Here is a 27,939-nt window from a genome sequence, read left to right on the forward strand (position 1 = left end):
TGCACACTTCCATGACCATGGTGCTTGGTGCTGCCAACAATTCGACATGAATTTTTCTCCCAATCTTGTCTTCCACTGCCGAGGCGAGGCGAGCCAAAGCGTCTGCATGACTGTTTGCCGCTCGAGGAACTTGGGTGATCTGGTAGTGGAAGTGCTTGAGCAAAAGTCGCGTTTGCGCAAGATATGCTGCCATGGAGCTATCCTTAGCATCAAAGTTATTCGTGACTTGGTTGACCACTAATTGGGAGTCACTGAAGATATCAATTCGTTTAACCCCGAGGTGCTTGGCCAAACGTAAGCCTGCTAGAAGGGCTTCGTATTCAGCCTCATTGTTCGATGCCTTGAATTTGAAACGAAGAGCGTATTCCATCACCACTTTGTCGGGGGTAGTAAGGACTAATCCTGCTCCGCAGCCCTGTTGGTTGGACGAGCCATCAACATACAGACTCCATGTTGGGGTTGTTGATTCTATCTTCTGAGCTTCCGATGGTAATGGAGCTATTGCTTCAGGTGTAGAAGCAATGTTAACAGGATATGTGAAGTCGGCTATGAAATCTGCTACAGCCTGACCTTTTTCGGCTGGTTTTGGTTGGTAGGAGATGTCAAACTCACCCAATGATATTGCCCATTTAATCATTCGCCTAGACGTGTCAGGACTCTGGAGTATCTGTCGAAGAGGGTGATTGGTAAGCACGATAATGGCGTGTGCTTGGAAATAGGGGCGAAGTTTTCGAGCAGACATGACCAATGCTAAAGCTAATTTCTCAATGTTGGAGTATCGTGTCTCCGCATCTTGTAGGGCCTTGCTAGCATAGTAGACGGGCCTTTCAGCCCCACTGTCCTTTCGAATAAGAACAGAACTAACTGCTGAAGCCGAAACCGATAGATAGATAATGAGAGTGTCACCAACTTCTGGTTTGGAGAGCAGATGGGCTTTACTCATGTACTCCTTGAGGTTCCTGAATGCCTTGGCACATTCCTCCGTCCATGTAATGTACTTCTTATTTCCCTTGAGTGCTTTGAAGAAATGAGCACATCTGTCTGTGGCCTTAGAGATGAATCTGGTTAAGGCTGCCACCTTGCCAGTAAGGCTTTGGATGTCTTTTGAAGTTACTGGCTCTTTCATGTCGAGGATTGCTTTGATCTTTTCGGGGTTAGCTTCAATGCCTCGTTGGCTAATCATGAAGCCTAAGAATTTGCCAGAGCCCACGCCGAAGGCACATTTGTTGGGGTTCAACCTCATTCGATACCTCTTTAGAATGGTGACAGTTTCAGATAGGTTGATGATGTGTTGGTCAGCATGTTTGCTCTTGACTAACATATCATCAACGTAAACTTCCATGCTCTTCCCAATCTGTTTGGCGAACATTGAATTGACTAGTCTCTGATAAGTTGCTCCTGCATTCTTTAGGCCGAAATGCATGACTTTGTAGCAATATAGTCCCCTGTCAGTAGTGAAGGCTGTGTGTTCTTGGTCTGAGGGGTTCATGAGGATTTGGTTGTATCCTGAATAAGCGTCCATGAAGCTCAAGAGCTAACACCCTGCCATAGAGTCTATAAGTCTATCAATGAGAGGAATGGGGAAACTATCCTTCGGGCATCCTTTGTTTAGGTCGGTGTAGTCGACACACATTCTCCACAAGACCTTTTGAAGCAGGAGACTTTCCTTGGTCAGATTTTTCTTAACAAGGACAACATTTGCTACCCATGTTGGGTAATTGACTTCACGGACGAAGCCTATGTCCTTGAGTTTTTCAACTTCTGCTTTCATCGCCTCGTATCGCTCAACATCATAAGATCTTCGCTTCTGTTTTACTGGTTTGGTCTTGGGATCAATACTCAAGTGGTGACAAATGATATCGGGAGAGATGCCCGGCATATCTTTATATGACCAAGCGAAAACCTCAGCGTTCTCTTGCAAAAAGGAGATCAGTGACAACCGAATGGGTGGTGACAAAGTAGTGCCAATCTTCACTATGCGGTCTGGATGGTCTTTGGATATAGAGACCTTCTCTAACTCTTTAGCGGGTTGTGCTTGCTGGGTGAATGAGTCATCTCGAGGGTCGTCGGGTTGACTGTTGCCATCCTGAAGACCCGAGTTGGATTCATCTGGACTGGTCTTTACGACTTGGTTATGTATAGAGAGAGTCTTCTTGGGAACAGACAGGTGTTGTTGTTTGACTGAAGTGTTGTAACATGATCGAGCACTAAGTTGATCTCCCCTGATGTACCCATTGCCGAAAGGGGTTGGAAACTTCATCAACAACATATGTGTGGATACCATGGCCTTGAGATCATTGATGCCTGTGCGCCCAAAGATGACATTGTATGCCGTCGGGCAGTTGACCACTAGGAAGTTAGTGGTAATAGTAGCTGTGTAGGGGCCTGTACCAATGGTGAAGGGTAAGTGTATACTCCCTAAAGGTTGCACGATATCGCCAGAGAAGCTTATCAGAGGAGAAATCGAGCGATCGAACAAGTGTTCTGCTACATTAAGTGCCTTGAAAGCTTCAGCAAACATGATATTGACTGAAGCACCTGTGTCTATCAGGATTCGTTTCACATCAAAATTTGCTATGTGAGCTTCCACGATCAGCGGGTCATTGTGAGGGTAGATGATACCTCTTTCTTCCTCAGGGTAGAAACATATTGGATCCCAGTTAGGCTTTTGATACTTGCCTCCTCTGATGTCTTCCACGTGAAACACTTGATGGCCAGGTCTCAAAGTTCGTTCACTGCTTTTCATGGCCCTATTGGAAGATTCAGACATGGGTGTGCCGCCGCTTATGGAATATATCACATTCACCTGGCGTTGGTTACGGTTATCCCTCGGAGGGTGAAGGAGGAACTGATCAATTTTTCCTTCACGTGCCAAAGCTTCAATATGGTCACGGAGGATAATGCACTTTTCACTATCATGGCCATTATACTCGTGGTAGCAGCAAAACATTCCCGTGTTCTTCGTGGACTTGTAATCTGGCTGTCTTGGCTTTGGCTTTGGTATCAGGTGAGCTATACTGGGGTAGATGGCAGCACATGTAGCATTCAAAGAGGTGTATGTCTCATACCTCGAGGTAGGGCCTGTCTTGACACGTGATTGGCCCACTGCGTTGACTGCCTGGGGGTGGGCATTATTGTGACGATATCCTGAGTTATCGCGATAGTGCCCCTTATTCTTTTTATTAAAATGAGATTGGTGAGGATGGAAGTCTTTCCTTTTGCCCTGAGATTGATATGTCTGCTGACTTGGCGAAGCATTAAATGAGGCAGGGGGTGTGCTGCTACCATTTGGAAGGTTGAGGTCTTTTCATTCGGTTGGATCTGGCCTCCACTCCCTACTTGCTGATAAGGGGTGACTGTAGGGGGTTTCCCTTGATATGTCCTTGCCTCGGCGGAGGCATGGTTGTAAGCTTGTGTCATCACCTCAGAGTAAGTCTTCCAAGTGTTGGCATTGATCATGTACTTGAAGAAACAGTCACGTAAGCCTGCCGTGAAAGCCTTGAGGGCGGTCTTGTCATCTGCCTCAGCGCAGCGAGAATACTCATGGCTGAAGCGGCCAGCGTACTTTCGTAATGACTCGTCCGGCTTCTGGCGAATAGTGTACAAGTCATATGCGGAATGCAAGCGATCGGTCTGGAAGATGTGTTGAGAGACAAACAGCTTCCTCAACTCTTCAAATGAGTCTACTGTCTCAGGTGGAAGACGACAATACCAGTTTAAAGCTCCGCCAGAGAGGGTGGAGGGGAAGAGAAGGCACCGTTCTTCGTCGGTGTGTCCCCAGTATACCATGGTGGACTCAAAGAGGTTAAGGTGTTCAATCGGGTCTTCCTTTCCAGTATAGAGCTGTAAGTCAAGCTTCTGCTTTGTCTTTGCTTGGAGGGGAGTGTTGAGGATCCTTCTTGAAAGAGGGCCAGGTCTGGGTTGGTTCCAGTCAGGTATCTCGGCTTGACGTTCAGCCTTCAGCTTGTTTACTTCCTCAAGGAGCTGCAGGACAAGGGGGTCCTGAGCGGAGTCATGCACCACCGAAGTTTTCTTCTTTAAGTCCCCATCACTTCTTGGAAGTAAGAAAGTTTGATCAAGATAGCGTGATCTTTCTTTGGACTCGCCACACTGACTTCTAGAGTGAGTATGTCAGAATGTTTCCGAGTCCCCAGTACCTTCATATTCTTCTGGGACTTGTTGCCCATTCCCTAGATTGGCGGCTGGCCTGGGTCGTGGAAGAGGACCGAGTCTTTCAGAAACCCTTGGGTCATTGATCTTCGAGCTTATGTGGATGGGATTCTCTCGACGTTGCTTTAGGAAGTCTCGACAATCGCGATAGACAGCTTTTGATCCTTCCACTCCCTCTGTGAGGAGGTGTTTTCCTCTACTTCTCCTGCTTCGGGTTGAAGCAGCTGGGTTGAGAGAAGTCTCATGTTGATTATCACATTGATGTGTAGCTCGATCCCTATCAGGGATGTCCGTGTCGGATATCGGCGACCCTCCGTGTTGGGGGGCATTCAGTTGATTGTTAACCTCAACAGGGGCGACGAGCTTATGTGTTTGAGCCTGCCTAGCCTCGTGAAGCATCTCGAAAAGTTTTTCATATTGTTCCTGGAGGACTTCATTCTTCATTGCTATCTTGTTGTTCTGAACCTCTAGCTCATCGACTTTAGCTTGAAGAGTGACTCTATTTCCTTCCTGTTTTCGCTGCTTCATACTAGGTCCAGCGGGGGTGTCATTCTGTGTGCTGTGGCTTCTTTCGCTCCCCATGTCGGAGAGAGATGCTTGGCCAAAAGAAAGTGTACGAGCGGTGGAAACCAGCTTGACAAAGCTGAAGAGAGTGGGAGTAAGTGTCTTTCCCACAGACGGCGCCAAATGTTGATGCACAAAATCAGCGAGGACTTTGGTACAACAGAAAGTGTCAAGTTTTGTGACCTTCGCTTGGTTGCTTCGGTCACTAGTGAGGATAAATACGTAAATGAATAGAGACAGAGAAGCAAACACAGGATGTACGTGGTTCACCCAGATTGGCTACGTCCACGCAGTAGAGGAGTTCTCATTAATTGTGAAGGGTTTACACAAATACATAGGTTCAAGCTCTGGTTTAGTGAGTTCTAGTGAATAGTTTAGTACAAAATGACATTAGAGATTATTGTGGGAGAATGATCCCTATTTATAGAGGAGAGTTTCTAGTTTTGTTCTAACATCGACACGTGTCGTGTTGTGATTGGCTTCTGATGTTGACACGTGTCGAGCTGTGATTGGCTTCTGATGACGACACGTGTCGCTTTGTGATTGGCCTCCTGGTTGAAGGGAAGCTCTTCTAGGTCCTTGACGGCATAACGTTGACCGGTGCTCAATAGTTTCGGGATTGGTCAAGTATGGTACAAACATCTTCTACAAACGCATTAGAAATGAAAGTTAGTTCATCCAAACAATCTGAAAAGTCCAAAATATCCACTTTCGAGATATGGCTGTAGCAAATAATGTATTAACACATGAATTACTAATTCTCCCATCACTTTTCTTTTTTGCTTGCCGCTTTCTTCTTTCAATTTTATTGAAATAATCAAAATTTTGTCCTACATCAGACTCTCTTCTTCGTTCTGATCCATGACATCTTCAGGCAGCACTCTTATTCCTTTGTGTTTCTTCGACATGATTACATGTAGATGCATATTGTCTACAACCTGCAGGAATAAATATTTTAACTCATTTGAATAACTGTTCGTATTCCTTGTTATGAGCTAACCCTAATTAGTTCTAACAAACACTTCTTAACTTCCTCATCATTGGCTAAGATTGTAAACAAGCTACCCCTTTCAAGGTACTCGTAAATAAAAAATGAGTGCCTCGAATGCTGACAGAAACCATGAAGCTTAACAATATTCCGATGTTGTGTCACAGTTTATGCCCTTACCCATGGACGGAGCCAATAAAGGCTCACTGAGGCAGATATTCTCAGTCAAGTAATTCGTTTGTTAAGTTACAAACTATAGTTATATAATACATACGCGTTCTCCTTAAAGAAAATTTATGTATCTAATATCCAACATACCTTCATACTACATATACTCCATATCAAATATTATATGAGCAAAAGTGTTCTTGTTTTGTCATTCAAACCAAAAAACCCATCTCCCACCTATCATGTATTAATATTTTTTTCTCATCACTTTGCCACCTTCCACTACAACATTGAATTTTTTGTAACTTTGGAATGGTGATACCTCATCATTTGAAGTCATCCATGCTATCGTATTGGGTGTAAGACATACTATAATAAGGTTTTCTTAGTTGTTTTTCGGGTTGCCCCCACTAAAAAAAAAAATTCTAACTCCGCCCCTGCCCTTACCTCGTTTAAGAACTCTTTGCTTCACTCACCACCATCACACGGACTGTGGAGTTTCTTAACTGCTACCAAGTCATCTCAGGGCGGCATTGCTTTGTAAACACTTCCAACTGACCCTCTCCCAATGCAATATTGGTGGATGCAAATTTATTCATCCTTGTTCTTGGACAAAATTGCACCTACAAAACAAATAACACCTTAGGTCAAGGCCAAGAGCCTCACGTGCCCACGATGAATGGGGAGGGCTTTGGCCGAAGAACCTCCAATGCCAAAGTTAGAAATTTGAGGGAAAAATGTTAGGAGAATTTAGAGAATTTAGCAAAAATGTAGAACTTAGGTTTTGAACAAAATGAGGGTGTTTATATAGGGGTGTGGTTGGCCCCTTTGGGAGGAGATGGACTGGCCACTTGGATAGTTTTTTGGGTGAGATTCATGATTTGCTAGCTAATCAATAAATTAATTGAGTAATAAATCAATTAATTAGCTAATTAATATAATTAGAAATGAATGATTTGAGGGTTATCTAGTGGAGAAGATTTGATGAGGATGGATGAAATAGGTTTTGAATAAATATCTATTTTGGGCATTTTTGACTTGATTGAGGGATGATTGCACGTGTAGAAATCCCGGTATGTCTCGAGGGTAATCTTGTCTTTTTTACCCAAAAATCCATGTGTTGCCTCAATATTTTTTTTTTATTATTTTTTGCTCCACAATATTTAGCATCAAAATTCTCAGTTGCTTTTATGATTTCTTTGTACAATATTTTTCCATCAAATATTGAATGTCGCTTAATTCGTTTTGTTCCTTTTTCTTCTCAAAGTGATATAGATTGCATAGAAAGCAATTATAAATGCCCCCAAAAGCAGGAAGCATGATCAACAAGTGCACAAAACCAATTTTCGAGTTAGGCTTCTTTTTTCTAAGCCAATTATTTCAGGGCGGCAGCAGACTTTTGCAGTGGTGTAGGATCGACAGTTTGTCTTGTGACGACTCAGCAAACAGTTTGTAAATCCTCAAATTGTGGCATACGATCAAAAATCGCTTTGCTATTTTTTTTCTACCGGCACCAACAGTTTTTTAAATAAGTATTTCTTTATTTTCCGATACATATTTAATGTTTCAAATTTTTTAATAAACTAGGTTTTCGATACACAACCCTAAACAAGCCCTAACTCTATTAACTGTGGAGTCAGAAGACACGTTCACGCGTATACAAGGTCATTCATCAGTGTAACAAAAATCCCGCAAGACGCAAGACTTAGACCTAGTTTGGGAGTGAGGTGCTTAAAAAAAAAACACTCATGAAAAAAAGCTGTGAGGGTTTTAGGTGTTTGGTAAACTGAAAAAAAATAGCTTATTTTGGAAATTACTGTGAGAATAAGCTGAAATCAAAGGAAAAAGCTGAAGCTGCTATTTGTAGCTTTGAAAAACTGGCATTTTTTCAAAGCACACGGAGCTACAGTGCTTCTTAATTGAAAAGATCCACTATTAGACTGCTTTTTTTTCCAAAAGCACTTTTACAAAAAAATTTACCAAACACTCTACTGATTTATTTCACAGCCGCTTATTCTCACAGCACAGCCGTTTATTCTCACAGCAGCTTTTTTTCAAAGCACAGCAATACCAAACCAGCCCTTACACCTAATCACGCCAGAATAACATCCAGTGCCAACATCGAAATGCCTAGTGTTTTTAAGTTAAAGTAACAGTACTTTTGGCCTAAGATGCCACAGTGAGGTGCAGCCAGATCCTTCCCCTGTGAGACTTTGAATAACGTAGCAGTACCGTAATACAGAACCCAATACGCAAAGGTCTCCATCAACGTAGAATGAACATGTTACATTGCGATTAGAGCACCTAGGAGTTTTAACAATGGTATCGCGACTCGTACCAAGACCCGAAAGAAATTCAAAGAATTTAAAGAAAAATTGCACAAAAGTAGAGTTACATGAACAATATCATCATACAAGCTTATAACTTTGTTGAACATGAACAATCTTTCACATAGCTGAACAAGTACTTTGCGTCAGTAATTTACCTAAATATACCAATTATTGCATCAAGGGCATGACTATAGAATATTCATAGCACTGCGGTGGCTGCCAGCAACTAGCTAATGATCGACCGTAACGCGCCCACCACCCCGCTATTTTTTCTACTCCCAGAAAAGAAAACAAAAGCAAAACAAAAATCTATGTGTTCCTATAAACTGCATCAGCTCCTATAAAAAAAAATACCGCATCAGCTCCTAAAAATAATGAATGCATCAGCTCCTATTAGAAAAATACTGCATCGGCTACATGCAATGGCAAGTGAATTCCGACCAACTTTAGGCAACCACAGCATCCCCGATTCCTTTACAGGACCAAAACTTTACAATCAGTGAAGCAAAATCAGTGTGATCAAGGGAAAAACAAAATACAAAAAACCGATGGATATAAGACTGGAAACATGAGTTTTACTCTTACCAACCAGAGTTTCATGAAAGCAAAACAGGCTAAGAGCAGACCGCAATCAGCAAGAACATGACATTGACATCTACCATTTGTGTAGTTAAAATAGCACCAACAGCTACTACAGCATCTCGTCAATCAGCAAGTTCACTCTTCCTGATACCACTACATAAGCCCAATCTATCGACCATTGCAAGTAGGATAATAGGATAAGACCAGACTGCAATCAGCAGGGACACGACTCATTGACATCTACCATTTCTGTAGTAGAAATAGCACCAACAGCTAGTACAGCTACAGCATCTCACCAATCAGCAATGTTCACTCTTCCCGAACATCACTAATAAATAAGGCCAGTATATGGCATGAACAAAGCAAGTTTCAGCTCATGGAAAGAAAAAATGAACATAAGTAAAAATAACGGAGCAGAAAAAATGACAGCAATAAAAAAGCTCAAAACAAATACGAATAGAAAGAAACTAAAAAGATTAAATATTTTGAGAAAATAAAGACGCTAATTCTAGAACCTAAAAAACTGCAATGTAAAACGATAATCAGAAGACTCCCATTCGCATGGACTGCTAAGCCATTATAAAAACTACAGCAAACACTTCATATTGTACCAGCCCAGTAATAGAATACAAAAGGCTACCATCAGACTTAGATGAGTTAAAAAACTCACTGAGTCCAACAAAGAAATGTTTAACCTTCAACAAAACTGCAGGAAGTCAAAAGTAACATTCAATTCGTTGATCCATAATATGAAAGTCATCCTCCTACTAAGAATTCAGACACAAGGAGTCGAGCCAAAAGTTATCATCTCAGGCCAAAAGATGAGAGTCCATCATTCCTGCAGAACAATATAACAACTTAAACGACTCATACATACTTATTCATGCAATAATATGTTGCAATCCAACAATAGGAACAATTAAATATCTACCCAAAGTGTATGGCTTACATCAGCATCAGATTTACGAGGGGAAAGACTTGGAGAATCATTACGTCGTCCATGTGGTGAAATATCTTTGGGGGTAGGAGAGCGTTCCTTGCGGTTGCGTCCATCAACATTCTCACCCCTAGAAGGTGTCGTACGAGGAGATGGGCTCCTCTGAGGAGATGTGCTCCTCCGAGGAGATGCGCTCATGCGAGGAGAAGGGCTCCTGCGAGGAGATGAGCTCCTACGAGGAGAGGGGCTCCTGCGAGACTTGGGGCTATTCCGAACAGGAGAGGCACTTTGAAGTACAAAAGGTTAGCATCAAATAACACTTTAGTAAGGCACAATAATTCATGATAAAAGACATTATCAGAAACAATATTTTATACCTTCCATAAGACCGGCTTCGACTCCGCCGCTCATCATCATATCTGCCCCTCTTACGATTATCAGGACTTGCACTGCGGCTCCTACTTCTGTAGCGATGCTCTCTTTCACTCCTATGGTGCCTGTCACGACTATATTTCTCCCTACTTCGACTGCGACTTCCGTAATCCTTTTCCTTATATTCATCTCGATACCTGAAAATTTTTTGGGTCAGTTGCTGCAACATAATTTCCACAAATTTTATAGACTCATGTCAGTGGTACAGCTTTCCAAAAGCACACAATTACTAACAAACACATAAGGGTGTATTAGCTCCCAATAAAAATAAAAATAAAAAAACCCTAAATCCATGTAAAATCTGTTCAGTGAGAATAGAGGCCTATGTCATAATAACTGTACTAATAAACTCAATAAAAAGATTTATATAAAAATAGAAAAATAAGAAAATACACCAGCTTCAAAAAACAGCTGTACCGTTGCAAGAATCAAATAACTGAAACAGAGACATCACCCTCCACCCAAAGCATCATGCAGCACTAAGAAATAGTTAAGAGCTCTTCGTCAACATGAAAAAAGAAAGAATGTTGAGGATCGAAAGAAGTAGGTATTTCGAATTCAAAACACCTGAGCCTTGTTAAAGAGTCCCTTGGTCCTCTGCCATTAGGCTAGGACCCCAATCATGAAAAAATAAAAACAGAAACTGATGTGCAAACCCCCAGTAAAAAATGAAGAAAAGAAAGAAAAATTATGTACGAAGGTGTAAGATTAGAAAATTTCACCAAAACCCCAAAAAGTTGTAGGATGGTGAAAAACGCCAATACCAGATAGAGTTTAAGAAACAAAAATCGACCAGTCCAGACTGCTACACCTATCACCCTATGATACAACTATCACCCCATGCTACAACAGCATACCCCTTGCATATATGCAGTCCACTTCAATGGCAACTGATAACCATCAGCTGCTAAAATTAAATGCCTAGATGTATTAAAGCAAACAGTGAACTGTAAATACCAACTAAATACAACACGCACATATTATTCAGAAGGAAACTGCAAAACCAATATGTGGTAATGCAGGACTAGAAACGCAACATTAGAACACAAGATATCGGTATTACCCAATTACAGTTAATCAGAATACAACGATTTGTGCTCTACCCAATTCCAGCAAATGAAGAAATCTCACCTAGGACGAGGGCTACGGCTACGGCTTCGGGACCTTGATTTGAGCTTAGAAGTTGATTCACTTACCCTACCCTTGTGGCTAGAAAATCAAAAACAAACCAAACCAAAATTGTTAAAACAGCAACACTCCAATAAAAACATAAAAACTGGCAACAAACACAATTCTCAAAACCCATTACATCGCACGAAAAACTTACATTCGCTCCGCATTGGGGCCGTATTTAGCAAACTGAACCATTATCTCTCTTCCATCGACAACTCTCCCTGAAATCAAAATTCAATTGATTAATTACAAAATCCCAGCTTCTAATTAAGCTAATAAGCGGGCAGAGTGAGAGAGAGAGAGGAACCATCAAGTTTCTCCACAGCCTTCTGCGCCTCGTCCTGATACTTATACCGAACGAAAGCGAATCCGCGGGAATCGCCAGTTCTCCGGTCTCGGGGAATGAAGACATCGACGACCTTTCCGTACTTGTCGAAGAGCGGGAAAAGGTCGTCCGCGGTGGTTCCTGTAAACACAGAGAGAGAGAGAGAGAGAGTGTGTCAGAGAGAGGGAGAGTTAGTATTTTGAGCAAGGGGATGATGGAGGAGGAGGGCAAAAGGGGAATTACGGAAAGTGATGTTGAGGACGAGGAGGGAGTAGGTCTCTCTGATGTCCGGAGGTCCGGATCGACCGAAGTGCGACATCTCCGAGAGGGATTGGAGCGGCGGGGGTGCGTGAGTCTGCGGCGGTATCCGAGGGCTCGCGAGCGCTAGGGTTTGTGATTTGAGGTGGGGGAGGAGGTCAAGTTATTGGGCGCTATGTTGACGAATATGCCCCTCATTTTGTTTCTTTATTCAATGTGGTTTTTTAGTTTACTATGTTTACCCGACTTCTCCCGGTTTTCTCCGCTTTTCCGTCAATGTGTAAATTCCATATAAGTGCAAAGTTTTACACTATGTTTGTTTGGATGAGGCAAATAAACTTGTAATTTTGATAAAAATTAAAATTTATACATTGACATGCATCAATTCTCTTGTTTGGATTCATAACATAGAACTTTAGAATTTCCGCGTGGAAAACAAACTTGGAATTTTGGACCTCCAATTCTCAAGTTTAAATTCCATATAAATAGGTATCATTTCCCAATTTCTATGATGAGAATTTAAAAATAACAAATTTTGTATTCAATTTCATTGTTTTTTTTAGGTTAATCAAACAAGACAATTTACAAATTCTAAAAAATAAAATCTTATCATTTCAATTTCCGTCATTTTAAAATTCCTTAGTAATTTTAAATTTTTTCATCCAAACATAGTGTTAGTTTTTTCTTCTGCAATATAAATATAAACTAGGGGTCGGTATTTGGGATGGAAAATTGAAACTGAACCGAGATTATACTAGACGGCATCGAACGATTCAACTTTTCGGTTTTGAAAATAGTTTCAGTTTGAAATCGCACCAATAGCTAAAATAACAGTTTGGTTTCGATTCCTGTTATTTGGAAATGAAACGAAATGGAACTGAACCCTATTATAAAGAAATATTTAATTTAATTAGCAAGTTAGGTGTTGGGTAATTGTTATTTTGACACACCCCGACCTAAATCAAGGCATGCTGGCCGTCATGTGAAGGTGACGTAGCCATGTGCACAGTGTGGAAGTGATAAGGATATAAAAATGTGAGTAAATAAAAACCAAGCTAACTAATTTAAACTAGACGAATAAATAGGTGCGAGCGACGAGATTTAAATGTAAACACACACAATCAGAGCATAGGTAGCCTAAGTGCAATCCAGCAGGACAAATACTAATTATACAATACCAGAGGGATGGTTCTACATTAGATACCGTCTGTTAGAACCGTTGTAGACTCCTCGCAAGCCACGAACAAGAACGCTTCTACCTAGAACCTGGAAGGGCGCAAAACAAAAAGTGTGAGTGGGCAAAAACAAATATTTTCAAAACCATTTCAATCATCAAAGATAGTAACCCCTCGCCATAAGACCTGTATAATTTCCTAGAAAATAGAATACATACGTATATCGAAACCACACTTGAAATAGTCAAATCCACGTGTATACCATGTCAAATATCTCAACATAATGAGGTAAGTAAATCAGGTGAAGTAATTCAATGAAAAGTAATATGCCAGCCGGATCCACCTAAGGTGGCATGTACGGCTGAATCTATAGCTCATCAAATATGCCTGCACACGAGTCGGAACCACCTAAAATGGTCTATACGACAGGACTGGGTGTAAATAAATATGCTCAAGTGCTACGATCATGTGAAGACTGTGCGAATAATCGTGAATCACCTACGAGTCAGAACCACCTATAGTGGTATGAACGATAGGACTGTGCACCAAACTTGGATCCAAGGTGAGCGTGCGGTGCCGGAGGTGAACATCACGTTAAAGACTGTGCCCTGGCTATGTGCAGGAGCACTAACACAGGGGTGCAGGTTTATGAGCTCTAAATGCATCAATGTAATCATAATCATATAACTCACATCCACCATCTATAAACTCACCTGGAACTTACCTGAGCATCGTCTGTAGCACCAACAATAATATATGCGACTACTAAATGCATATTCTAACTATAAAACATTTGGCATGGCATTCGAAACATAAAACCATTTAAATATTTTTTGGGAAAAATACCAAGCATATATACATATATATTAAAAACTAAAAGCCCACTCACTGGTATGTGGTAGGGTTGTAACCCCCGAGCTTCACCTGACTACGCTCGTCCTCAGGAAACGTCTCACCTATATGTGAAACAACTACTTTAACATTATTTTAAGCACATGATCAAAACTAGGTAATAACTTCTCATACGTTGCTCAATTGGGGTATATGAATATACCATTGTGGCCTACTCAACCCCACGAATATCCCTATATTTTTAGAAAAAATTTATAAGTTCCTACTCGCCGCTCACGCACAGGCACATGCCTGGCACACTGACGAATTCCCTAACGGCGTTATGGAATATTCCATTAAATAATGGAATATACCGTGTAATTTACCTGAAGCAGTTATCATATTCCGTCAAAGTTGATGGAATATTCCCCTTCTCCTTCCTTGGTTCGCCGGAGTCCGGCGCCAGTCACCATTGCACTTGCCGATTTCTGGAAAAACTTCAAATCTTAGTATCTCACTCATTTCAACACCAAATTTCATGAAATTTGTACCAAAATGAAGCTCTCAACAAGGAGAACATGATCTTACCACTTTGGAGTCCTAAAACCAATGGAATCTCGTCGAAAAATTTCGTGAAAACTGGCCAAACCTTCAACTCGAAGAACTCGAGTGTCCTGACGTCCAAAACCTTCCAAAATTTACCTAAGATCCTTATAAAGTTGCCTAGGACCTCTTTGAACCTTAGAACCTTGTGAAACCTTGGCGATCGTGTAGGAACAAGTTTGCTCCCCATCGGAATTTTTGTTTTCTTGGGTTTTTGACCACTAAACAAGAAACTAAAAGTATAGGCGAGTTTGTGAGGTTATGAGGAAGATGATGTGATGTCCTCAAGCTTGATCCATGAATGAAGAAGATAGTCGATGAATTGACCGTACAGGTTGTACAGATAGGTGAGAAAGATCAAGAAAGAGAGAGAGGTCAACGTGTGTGTATGTGGGTATGGTCCGGATTGGGCAACAAAATTAAACCCTTGAGTTCCAATTGAGTTCCAATTGGCCCACTAAAATCCCAAAAATTAGGAAATGATGTAATTGGTACATTTACCTTAGCCCATAAACGCATTCACAACCCAACGCTCAAGGGTAAAACCATCATTTTCACACTTTCAGGAATAAAATACATTATAATTCGGGACAAGTTGTCACAACCTACCCCCTTTAAGAAAATTTCGTACCCGAAATTTCATACAATACTATACAAACCACTAATATTCGTAAAACAAGCGTGAATACATATCTCTCATACAATCTTCCGTTTCCCAAGTGACTTTCTCCACCGAATGATTTCTCCATAAAACTTTTACTAAACGCACGGTTTTATTCCTCAAAACCTTATCCTTCCAATCTAAAATTGTCACCGACTCCTCGGCATAAGTCAAATCTAGATTAATTTCCAATGGTTGATGAGGTATCACATGTGATGGATCTGAGACATAATGATGAAGCACATAAACATGAAAAAGCACTTTAGATAATTCAGGAGGCAACTCAAGCCTATAAGCGACTTCACCGACTCGCTTGGTGATTTGATATAGTCCGATGTATCTAGGACTTAACTTATCTTTCTTCCCGAATTGTACTACTCATTTCCACAATGATAGCTTTAGAAATACCCAATCACCTACTTTATACACACTATCTGTGGCATGTTTATCCGCTAGACTCTTTTGATGATTCTGGGCCGCTTTCAGGTTATATTTAATTACCTGAATATTATGTGTAGTCTCATCTACAATCTCAGGCCCCACCAAAACTCTTTCACCAACCTCTGACCAGCATAGAGGAGTCCGACAAGACTTACCATAGAGTGCTTCAAAAGGTGACATATCAATGCTCGAATGGTAGCTATTATTGCAGGCGAATTCCATCAAATCTAAACGCTTATGCCAAGAATCGCCAAACTGCAATACTAAATATCTTAGCATATCCTCCAGCATTTGAATAGTCATCTCAGATTGTCCATCTGTCTGGGGATGATATGTCGTACTATAGAGTAACCTCGAACCAAGAGCCTCCTGAAATGCCACCCACAACTTAGTAGTGAACCTAGGATCTCGATCTGAAATAATACTAACCAGAACCCCGTGGTATTTAACAATCTCTTATATAAATCATTCAGCTAATCAGCTTAAAGAATATTTATCGCTTACTGGAATAAAGTGTGCTGATTTAGTAAGCCGATCCACGATCACCCAAATTCCATCATAACCTTTTCGTGTACGGTGAAGCTTGTACCCGAAATCCATAGTAATATCTTCTCATTTCCACTATGGAACGGGAAGTGGCTGCATTAATCCAAATGGTTTTTTCCTCTCAACTTTAACCTGTTGACAAATGGCACACCTACTCACATATTCGGCAATTTCTCTTTTCATACCAGGTCAATAATAAAATGGTCGAATGGTATGATACATTTTAGTACTTCTGGGATGCATCGCATATGCCGATATATGTGCTTCATCAAGAATTTCTTTCTTGAATTCTGCATTATTTGGCACGTACATTCTATTCTCCTGTATAAGCATGCCATCCAATTCTCTAATTCTGAGATCTTTCTTTTTCCCCTGATTTCTTACTTGAATTAACTCATGAGTTTCCTCCTCATTCATCTGAGCCTCGAGCACACGATCAATTAAAATTGGTCTAACCTGGAAACTAGCAATCAAAGCTTCTTTCCAATCTTCTACCCCTAACTTCACTCCAGTGGATCTCAAATATGCAAGCAGAGGGATACGACAAGCGTATAGAGCATTAATTCTACCTTGAGATTTTCTACTAAATGCGTCTGCCACCACATTTGCATGACCGGGGTGAGACTCAATCGTGCAATCATAATCGCTGAGTAACTCTATCCATCTTCTTTGTCGAAGATTAAGGTCCCTTTGGGTGAAAAGATATTGAAGACTTTTATGATCCATAAAAATCATGCATTTTTCTTCATAGAGATAATGTCTCCAAATCTTCAAGGCAAAAACAATAGCTACTAATTCAAGATCATTAGTAGGATAATTCATTTCATGTGGTTTTAATTGTCGCTAAGCATAAGCAATCACCCTACCATGCTACATCAACACACATCCTAGACCATTCAAGGAAGCATCACTGCAAATCTCAAAGTTACCATTGTCATCTGGCAGAGCCAAAATAGGTGCATAAGTGAGACAATATTTTAACTGCTGGAAACTCTACTCACAATTATCGTCCCACTCAAATTTAACATCCTTTTTAGTTAACCTCGTCAGTGGTAATGCAATGACTGAAAAATCTTTAACAAACCATCTATAATAACCTGCTAGGCCAAGGAAACTTCGTACCTCAATAACGGTTCGTGGCTGTTTCCAATTCTCAACGACCGCTACCTTCTAAAGGTCCACCTGAATACCTTGAGTCGATATAACATGCCCAAAAAATGCCACTTGATCTAGCCAAAATTGGCATTTGCTAAACTTAGCATATAATTGATGCTCCCTCAATCTCTTCAACACCAAAGTGAGATATCGAGCATGCTTAGCTTTAGATTTAGAGTACACCAAAATATTGTCAATAAAGACAATGACAAACCTGTCTAAATACGACTCGATTCATCAAGCCCATAAAAGCTGCAGGCACATTAGTTAGCCCGAATGGCATCACACGAAACTCATAATGACCATAACGAGTCCTAAAAGTCGTCTTAGGAACATCCTCACTTTTGATCTTTAGTTGATAATAACCAAACCTTAAATCAATCTTAGAAAACATACAGACGCCTTGAAACTAATCAAATAAATCATCTATACGCGACAATGGATAACGGTTTTTAATCATTACCCGATTCAACTGCCGATGATCAATGCATAGCCTCAAAGTCCCGTCTTTCTTTCGTACAAATAAAACTGGAGATCCCCAAAGTGAAGTACTAGGCTGAATAAAACCCTTATCAACTAATTCCTGTAACTGGATTTTCAATTCCCTCAATTCAGTGGGAGCTATTCAATAAGAAGTTAAAGATATATAATTTGTACCTGTAAGTAAATCAATAGTGAACTCCACACCTCGGTCTGGTGGTAATTTAGGTAAATCATCAAGGAATACGTCAGGAAAATGTCTGACTACTCGTACATCATCCACACTACTAGGAGTATTGTCATTTAATACCACATGAGCCAAATATCCCTAACAACCTTTCTTTAACAACCTTTTAGCCCTCACGGCAAAGATGACGTCGTGCCTCACTCCACTACACTCGTCCACAAATGTAACCATAGGTACTCCTGGACGATGAAAAGTGACTGTCTTCCCGTAGCAATCTATCTTGGCACGATTGTAATGTAACCAATCTGTGCCCAAAATAACATCAAAATCAACAATATCTAATGGAATAAAGTTAGTTGGCATAACAACATCCTCCACCAACACGGGACATCCAGGATACACCTAGCTGCTAACATAACATGTCTCCCCTCTAGGCATTGAAAATTCTAACTTATATCCAAGAGGTGTGGGATGAGGTTGCGTTGTCTGAGCAAACGTATGAGAAATAACAGAATGTGTAGCACCACAATCAATCAATACTCTAGCAAAATGACAAAGAATATTCAACGTACCCATGATTAAATCAGGATTATTCTGAGCATCTTGCAACGTAATGTGATGAATACGCCCATGTGTCTGCTGTCGTCCCGCACAGCCTCTGCAAGCCTGATTACCACGTCCCTGACCAGGCTGATTGGGCTGCCTTAACAATCCTGCACTACTAAAAGCAACCTCCATGTGTTGGGATTGTCCTCCAGGATGCCATTGTGACCCACCTGCTGAGTACGGCTGATATGGCATATAACCTCCGGAATACTAAGCATAACCACCCTGCTGATATGGATCTTATGGATGCTGATACTGGTCCTCTATAATATGGAGCAATATCACCCTGATAGTGATAAGCACCCCCGTAACTCATCTGGGTAAAACTACTAGGCCTTGGGACTTGCTGGATCGGGACAGGTGGTGATAAAGAAGATGGTTGGGGCCTCTGTTGGTTCTGCGGGCACTGAATAGCCCGATGCCCCATCTGGCCATAAGTATAGCATCCGCTACTGCCTCGCCTACACTCCCCAAAATTTCGATTATTACATCTACGACATAAAGGAGCACATGTGCTACCAGAATCCTTCTGTCTCTGGAATCTAGAACCTCTTGAAAATCTGCCACATCTCATTTGCCCAGTGGAACTCAAACCCTCGTTAGAAGAACTGGATCTGGCACCACTTCTCTTAAAACTTTGAGTCTTACGAGGTCCTTGAGACAACTGACCCTTATCTCTATTATTATTACTTTTCTTCATATTACCATCTTTTTCTTCCTCTTCTTCACTGTCACTGGGCATATTTTCAGAATCCTCAACCCTCAACAAAATCTCATAAAACTCTTGGTAAATAGCACAGGGAGTCGTGGTCGCCATAGAACGCCACAAGTAATCGCACCCCCAAAGGCATGAAATACTTACTCCTAGATGTCTTCTGAAATTCTCCCAGTCTAATAGAGGATTTTATCTTAAAAATGTCTCTCTCCGATTAGTATAAATATATCATTCTAGGGTTCATCTCTGGTAACGCAATTATCGTACTTTAACTCTCTTGCCCACTATTTGAGTCATATTTTGCTTACTAACTTGACTGTTTGAGAGCCTTTGACCAATACACCCCCAGTCTTTAGCTTGCTCATGGTTATCTACTCTTTTATAGGTTACTCGAATTTGTGCATCTCCACCACTTGTGGCGACGCATGAATTTAGTTCCAACAATTGGTGCTTTCATTGGGAGCAAACTTATATCCATCTTGAGCAAATCATTATACCCATACAGAGGCCCCTTTAAAGAGATCACGTTGTGACTGCACCACTTCTGGGCACGGCGAGAGCGAAGATGTTTCCGTAGTGGACCGAATATGGGAGATTATGTTGCAGATATATGTGTCTGTAAAGGATCTTTAAAAAAGCTCACTAGCCGAGGAACAAGCGAGACTCACTGACCTCAACATACGAATAAAGGATCTTGAAGATGTCATCTCCCATTTTAATAAGCAATGGTATATGTAACGTCTACTTAAACCCAACAAAAGCAGTTGATTCAAGCTATGCACGCAGCCCTAACGACCTAATCCCAAAACGTGACGTAAAAAGTTGAGAAAGATTTAAGACCTTCACCCAATCCAATGTTCGGGAAAAGAATCGCTCTTCAAGATCAATTGCATATACAGAAAACAATAATATCTAGGAAAGACTTGAAAGGAAAGGAAGGCAGCAAGCAAGAAGCCTCGAATGGAGGCTTCAATCAATAAACCACTACCCATTGATTCTAACATCTTGATGTTCTCTGATCGAAACTTATAAGATGTTTACTCCCCTCACAACAACGCCCTTAATAGCATCAACAATAGAAAAAACAACCTTTATACCCTCAACAGAACCTCTATTTGGTCTTTGGGAACTGTGAAACTTGTGGTTCAGGTAGAACCATACAATCATCTGGTGACCTTCCATTTTAGGGCTGTCTGACTCATCATAATGCCATTATCGGTTGGAACTAGTTGAACAAGATGAGAATTGTTCCCTCAACCTATCACCAGCTGCTTCGCTATGCCACTCCGGATGGAATAAAGACATCAAGGAAGACCAAACAGGGGCACACTGATGCGCTATTGAAAGCACAAATATCATCCGGAAAGGAGAGTGTTAAAATTTTGAGCAAGGGGATGATGGAGGAGGAGGGCAAAAGAGGAATTATGAAAAGTAATGTTGAGGACAAGGAGAGAGTAAGTCTCCCTGATGTCCGAAGGTCCGGATCGACTTAAGTGCGACATCTCCGAGAAGGATTGGAGCGGCGGGGGTGTGTGAGTCTGCGACGGTGTCTGAGGGCTCACGAGCGCTAGGGTTTGTGATTTGAGGTGGGGGATTTTACGAGCGTAGTGAGGAGGAGGTCAGGTTATTAGGCGCTATGTTGACGAATATGCCCTTCTTTTTGTTCCTTTATTCAATGTGGTTTTTTGGTTTACAATGTTCACCCGACTTCTCCCGGTTTTATCCATTTTTCCGCCCATATGTAAATTCCATATAAGTGCAAAGTTTTAGTTTTTTCTTCTGCAATATAATATAAATTAGGGGTCGGTATTTGGGACGGAAAATCAAAACTAAACTGAGATTATACTGGACTGCATCGAACGATTCATTTTTTCGGTTTTGAAAATAGTTTCAGTTTGAAATCGCACCAAAAGCTAAAATGACAGTTTGGTTTCAATTCCTATTATTTGGAAATGAAACGAAATAGAACTGAACACCATTATAAAGAAATATTTAATTTAATTAGCAAGTTAGGTGTTGGGTAATGGTTATTTGGCGGAATCCATACAAGAATTTTAAATTTGGATACTTGAATCTTAGTATAGTGCTTATTGGTTGCTAGAATATATTTTTCCCTTTTAATTTTGAAACAAACCCAAGAGGAATTTCCTTGAACTTCGGTATAGTGGTTATTAGTTTTGGTTTTAGTTACTTTAAAATGTTCTTCTCTCCCGTTTGAGGGCTAAAACAAACTGGAAAAAAAAACCTGTAAAATTAAAATTTGAAAAAAAAAAGAGTTGAGACCCGAAATCGAAACAGGCATGTAAGGTAAGCCCAATTTTTTAACACGCCTATAAGTTAGTCCCAAACTGAAACCAAATTGAACTAAACCTGAATGGTTTAATTTTACTTCAATTCCAACTGTTAAAACGAATAAACCGCAAAAAATTCCGACTTTGCTTTTACCCTAAAATAAAATTGCACCAAACTGTGTACTAGCCCTAATTAAAATGCACAAATAATGAAACCACACACATGGGGACATATGCTTAATGATTTTTTTCAAGTATAAACGATATTCTACACTAATCTACAATGAGAAAAAGGGTAAGGTGTGAAGTTGGGACGTAGTTGTGGGACCATAATTTTCCAAGGTAGAGTAAGGTGGACCGGAATACAAATATCTAAGAAGTTCGGTCATAGACTCAACAATTCTGAGCAGAGCTGGATTAACGGAGTAAGGGGCGAAGTTCGAACGACTTCGCTGAGAATGACCATACTTGTTCCGCAAGTTATGGGAACCTGATCCAACACGAAATCAACCAGATTTCGTATATGCTTGGAGTTCCTACATTGAGAAATTGGCGTGCGTTGCGCGCTACAAGTAATCACACCCCCAAAGCCATCCAATATCTACTCCTAGATATCCTCTGAAATTCTCCGTGTTTAATAGAGGATTTTATCTTAAAAATGTCTATCTCCCGATTGGTATAAATACATCATTCTAGGGTTCATCTCTGGTAATGCAATTATCGCAGTCTAACTATCTTGCCTACTATTTGAGTCTTATTTTACTTACTAACTTGACTGTTTAAGAGTCTTTGACCAGCACACCCCCAGTCTTTAGCTTGCTCACGGTTGTCTGCACTTTTACAGGTTACTCGAATCTGTGCATCTCCACCACTTGTGGCGGTGCATAAATTTGGTTTCAACAATTGGTGCTTTCATTGGGAGCGAACTCATATCCATCTCGAGCAAATCATTATACCTCTACAAAGGCCCCTCTAAAGAGATCACGATGTGACTGCACCACTTCTAGGCACGGCAACAACGAAGATGTTTCCGTCGTGGACCAAATATGAGAGATTATGTTGCAGATATATGTGTCTGTAAAGCATCTCTGAAAAAGCTCACTAGCCAAGAAACGAGCAAGACTTGCTGGCCTTGAGATATGAGTAAAGGCTTTTGAAGATGTCGTCTCCCATTTTAATGAGCAATGGTATAGGTAACACCTACTCAGACCCAACAAGAGCCGTTGATCTAAGCTATATGCGTAGCCCCAATGACCTACTCCCAAAACGTGACGTAGAAAATTGAGAAAGATTCAAGACCTTCAACCAATCCAATGCTTGGGAAAAGAATCACTATGCAAGATCAATTGCATATGCGTAGAACAGGAATATCTGGGAAAGACTTAAAAAGAAAGGAATGCAGCAAGCAAGAAGCCTCGAATGGTGGCTTCAATCAACAAACTACTACCCATCAATTCTAAATCTTGATGTTCTCTGATCAAAACTTAAAAGATGTTTACTGCCCTCGCAACAACGCTCTTGCCATCAAGGTATATATTTTTAACACTATGGTTAGCCGAGTTTTGGTGGATAATGGATCAAGAGTCAATGTATTCTTCAAAGACGCAGTTGAGAAGATGAGAATCCTCGATAGCATCAACAATAGAAAAAATAACCTTCATACCTTTAGTGAAACCTCTGTCTGGTCTTTGGGAACTGTGATACTTATGATTCAGGTAGAGCCATACAACCATCCGGTAACTTTCCATTTTATGGCTGCCCGACTTGTCATAATGCCATTATCAGTTGGAACTAGCTGAATAGGATAAGAATCGTTCCTTCAACCTACCACCAGCTGCTTCACTACGCCACTCCAGATGGAATAAGGAAATCAAGGGAGACTAAGCGAGGGCACACTGATGCACTGTTGAAAGCACGAATATGATCTGAAAGAAAGAGCAGTGCTCTCTCCAACACTCACATGGAAGAATCAGCATATCAGTCACAGCCTGGAGTCAACAAATGAGTTACAAAAAGTTTGACCTAGGTCTTGACCACCAAGATGACAGCACTCCGAAGTCAAAGACAGAAGAGAATGCTATGCATATCAGCCTCGATCCTAACAAGCCAAAACGCAAAGCTAGAATCAGATCAAAACCGACCGATCGAGAGAATGAGCTATTCACCAACTTCTTCTGTGACAACAAAGACGTGTTCGCTTGGTCCGCATAAGACATGTCTAGGATTGACCACTTCGTGATCTGCCATTGGTTCTACTTGGACCCAACCGCCATACCAGTTATCCAGCGTAAGCGAAATCATGAAACTAAACGAAGTACGATTATAGAAGCCAAGATCGACAAGCTCAAGGACACCAACTTCATCATCGAAGTACACCATCAATTGAAGCTCAAACTTGAAACTCAACTCTCCTACACGAATATTTTAACAAATTCAAAGACAAACAACAAATATAAAGTTAATGACAGGATTAGAAGTGTGGTGAATGTTGTCAAATTGCGACAAAGATAAGAAAGGTTAATAATAGTTAATTTTATGTCAATTCAATTTCTCTCTACTTGGTTTAGGGTTATTTATAATGCACTGGCATATGAGATGTACCGTTGTTTAAACTGTTATATTTTTTGTTGAACAAATTAAACTGTTATATTAAAACTGTTAAAATCTAAGGTAAATCTCAGTTTACTATCCTCAATTTTGTGGTTTTCAAGATTTAGTACATGAAGTTTTTTTGGTCCTAGAGTTATACCTAAAGTGTTAGTTTTGGGACAGTCTCATACATCCGTTAGTCTGGCTGTTAAGTCTTCCGTTAATTGATGACATGATGCCTATGTGGACAATGACTGGACACCACGTGGAAATTAAAAATTGAAAAAAAAAATTCCCATCCAAATTTAAAATATTAAACTAACTAATTAAATAAAAGTATTTAAAAAAAAATTCCCAGAACCCCCCTTGTCTTCCCCACTCGACATCCTTCCATCCCTTCCACCCCATCCACGGCTCCACCCCACATCTCTCTCTTCCTTCACTCTCCTTCCTGTTACATGCAGGTTGATTAAGGGCTTAGAGATTTGGATCTTATCAATGGTATCATCCTTCTCGAATCCTGGTTTCCCTCATGTGCATGCCCACCTGACCTATCTTCTTGCCATGGATGCATGCCTCTCAGCTGCAATTAACTCCTTTGAAGCTTCGATGTGTGTTGAGTTCCGTGTAATTCGAGATTCTGCCTTCGCTCTCTGCAAGGCTATGGATTCTGCAGTCGTACCAATCTGCTGTAACAGTGCTCTGTTACGCCATGACTTGGCTCTGGATGCTAGGGATGGTTCCGATCCAGCCCCGATGTTTTCCGATGATGCTGAAATTCCTGATCTCGGTCACCGGAAACTTCCATAACTTAGGATACAAGACAGAGACGGTAGCCCACAACGAATTCCCTAAAAAATTCAAGTCCATTCCATTCCTCTGTTACTTAAATCATCTCCGTTGTTGATAGCAATGGCAAATTCGCCCGTCCAGTCGCCACACTCAAATGATTTTGTATCAGCCACAATTCCATTGCAAAATGTTGAGAAACCCAAGCCCGTTGTGATGGCAACCACCACGTCGCTGCTATTTCCAATTTTAGCAACCGTTAGCAATAATTCAACCCACGCTCACGATCACAAACCCGTTTTAAGCACCAAGGAAGTTTCAACAATGGCGCATGTTTTGGGTTTCCCTCTCAGGAACGCAGGAGCTACTAAATCTGTAGGTCTCTCTCATACAAACACCACGAAACGTCGCCATGAGGTATTGCGATCTTTGATTTACAATTTGTCACACGGGAAGGCCAAATGGCATTGGATTTTGAATAAGTTACTTGCGTGTTATACTGATGGTCAGGTGGGGATGAATGATGTTTATTTGAATGAGATTAATGGGTGGGTCGGCATGTATAAGGTTGGCAAATTTGTGATGGTTTTGAATGCAGAGAAAGTGTTTGATGAAATAGGTAAGAGACAAAGCAAGGATGAAAAGGGTGGAGGGGATGGAAGCGTGGAGCCGTGAAGGGGGTGGAGGTGTGTTGGGTGGGGAAGACGAAGGGGGTTTTGGGCTTTTTTTTTTAAAAATACTTTATTTAATTAATTATTTTAATATTTTAAATTTGGGAGGGAAATATGTTTTTTTGAATTTTTAATTTCCATGTGGAACCTTGATGACACGTGACGCCCAATCATTGTCCACATAGCCACCATGTCATTAGTTAACGGGGAGACTTAACAGTCAGACTAACGAATTTATAAGACTATCATAAAATTAACACTTTAGGTATGACTCTGGGATGAAAAAAACTTTATGAACTAAATGTTGAAAACCACAAAACTTAGGATAGTAAACTGAGATTTACCCTAAAATCTAATAATACAAATCCACCCATCCACTACACAGGTTCAACGCTCATGGCAGTAGGTAAAATATTGTCCAATGTGTTTCCTTGGGGTTTGAGGATTTCTTCTCAATATTCGTTCATCAAACTCAACTCTTTGCACGAATCTTGCACAATTTTGCTTCACGATGTGAAAAGTCAAATCTATCATGAAGAAGAAGCATTTGTGATAAGTTATTCATGAAAAATTTGTCGTATTCTCTTATGGTGAGTTGACATTCCATAACTTTTAATGCTGTGTTTTAAGAGTTTTATTTTGATTTTTTTTATAAACAACTAGTATATGCCCCACACTATGTGTGTGAAGATAATTTTTATTTTTATTTTAAAATGGGAAGGAGAAAGGGAGAAAAAATGAATGTGGATTAGAGAGAAGTTTTCTTTTTATATTTTATTTTTCAAAATTAGAAGATGTTAGGATCACCCTTGGGTGAGGTTTTGAAAAAAAAAACTGTAAAATTTAGTTTATGTGAACTTACTTTACTGCTCATGATTTTGTTTTCTGGTAGAAAACAAAATTGTCTTTTTACCCTCTTTTGGTTGACAAAGAAGATTGTATTAATGTAGTTTAGATTATATTTTAAATTTTACTAAAAGAATGAGATCATATTAAAGGTAATGCTAACGAAACAAAATTTGTAAACTAAATGATGTGTCACCAATAGGATGAGCACACTTATCAACGCTTAATTAATAATCCAATTAGCAACTTTCATGTTCTTTGGTTTACAAAATTTTGTCAACAAATTTAGTTTCTATAACATTACCCAATATTTAAACTCGGAACACAATAAGTAAAAAGGAAATCCTTATTCTCCATAGCAATTTACAACTTATTGGTTCTAGATTTTTTTCTAGTAGTGCTACTAGGTAGGTTACGACTCATACTAATTACCACCTAAACACATATGAACAAGAAAATATTGATTAATTACCACATAAACACGTATCGATAAAAATGAAAAAGAAAAAGAAAAAGAAAAAGAAAGGGTAATTAACACATTTGCATCTGTAATTCCCTTTAATTGCAAGTAGTGGAAGCCATCTCATTTGCCACATGTCACATCAAAGCTTTGCATACAACGGAAACGGAAGGAAATAGTGGAAGGGAAGGTGCACGTTTTTGTTTCATCACCAAACTACCCACCCCTAGCTAATTAGCTTAATCTGTAAACAATTGCATGCATGTGACCTTTTCATTTTTCTAATCTTTTTGTTTTTGGTCAATTCATTTTTCTAATTCAAGTGAACGTGTTGAAGCTTGATACTCTATCAATAAAGGAATATCATGATTTCTTTTTTAACATGATTATTCTTTCAAAATTTACTTAAAATCCTAATTATGAATGTCAAAGAAATCATACGAATTTGAATATTTGGCATTCATAATTAGGAATATCATCAAGTAACCGCTCGTTTAAAACCTAATTACGAATATTCATATATGGATTTAGCTGATGCGTGTGATATGATTGCCTCTTTTTTGAAGTTTACGTAAAAACTTACATTTGATAAAGTAATGGACGATGGTGTTGTTTTTTCTCATCAGGATTTTCTTGGGAGCTGATTTTTATAAAAAAAAATTAAAAAAAAAACTAGCCTCTTGCACATTCTTTGTTTATTTCTAGTCATTGTTAATTAATGGTAGAAACTGAAGAAGAAAGAATAACATAGAGAAAGAGTATAGTGAGAGAAAGTTTAGAGAAAGAAATGTGAGACTTGTATTCACCTTACAGAATTATTATTAAAACTCTGTTTTTATAACAGATCCTAACAAATCTAACCAAATATTAACAAACTTACTAACTAATTGCTCATTTTAACTAATCATCTAACTAATGGTGTGGAACCCTTAATAGCCATCAAATTGAATCACACCAACAAAAATA

General features: G+C 40.0%; 2 protein-coding genes across 6 annotated transcripts; both read right to left on the bottom strand.

The window, feature by feature from the left end:
* Positions 1–8,281: 8,281 nt before the first annotated feature.
* Positions 8,282–12,171, bottom strand: LOC103453321 (serine/arginine-rich splicing factor SC35-like). Of its 5 annotated transcripts, none has more exons than XR_001791995.3 (9): positions 11,913–12,171; positions 11,652–11,810; positions 11,499–11,565; positions 11,303–11,380; positions 10,117–10,308; positions 9,752–10,025; positions 9,473–9,640; positions 8,810–9,130; positions 8,282–8,692 (listed from the first exon to the last, which is right to left on the bottom strand). XR_001791995.3 is itself a non-coding variant. In XM_008392861.4 (7 exons), the coding sequence occupies exons 1-7, from the start codon at positions 11,986–11,988 to the stop codon at positions 9,635–9,637; spliced, it is 852 nt and encodes a 283-aa protein (XP_008391083.1). In that variant the 5' UTR covers positions 11,989–12,171; the 3' UTR covers positions 9,334–9,634. The 5 variants fall into 5 exon arrangements, 1 of the variants encoding a protein (XP_008391083.1); XR_001791993.3 differs by having other exon boundaries at positions 8,806–9,130; XR_001791994.3 differs by having other exon boundaries at positions 8,282–8,708; positions 8,806–9,130.
* Positions 12,172–15,197: 3,026 nt separating this feature from the next.
* Positions 15,198–19,429, bottom strand: LOC139198104 (uncharacterized). The gene is made up of 8 exons (XM_070826366.1): positions 18,869–19,429; positions 18,579–18,795; positions 18,156–18,311; positions 17,803–17,960; positions 17,554–17,688; positions 16,415–16,952; positions 15,794–16,051; positions 15,198–15,571 (listed from the first exon to the last, which is right to left on the bottom strand). The coding sequence occupies exons 1-8, from the start codon at positions 19,427–19,429 to the stop codon at positions 15,198–15,200; spliced, it is 2,397 nt and encodes a 798-aa protein (XP_070682467.1).
* Between the last annotated feature and the right edge of the window lie 8,510 nt (positions 19,430–27,939).

The sequence above is a fragment of the Malus domestica genome, chromosome 08, assembly GCF_042453785.1.
Source record: "Malus domestica chromosome 08, GDT2T_hap1".
Lineage (NCBI taxonomy): Eukaryota > Viridiplantae > Streptophyta > Magnoliopsida > Rosales > Rosaceae > Malus > Malus domestica.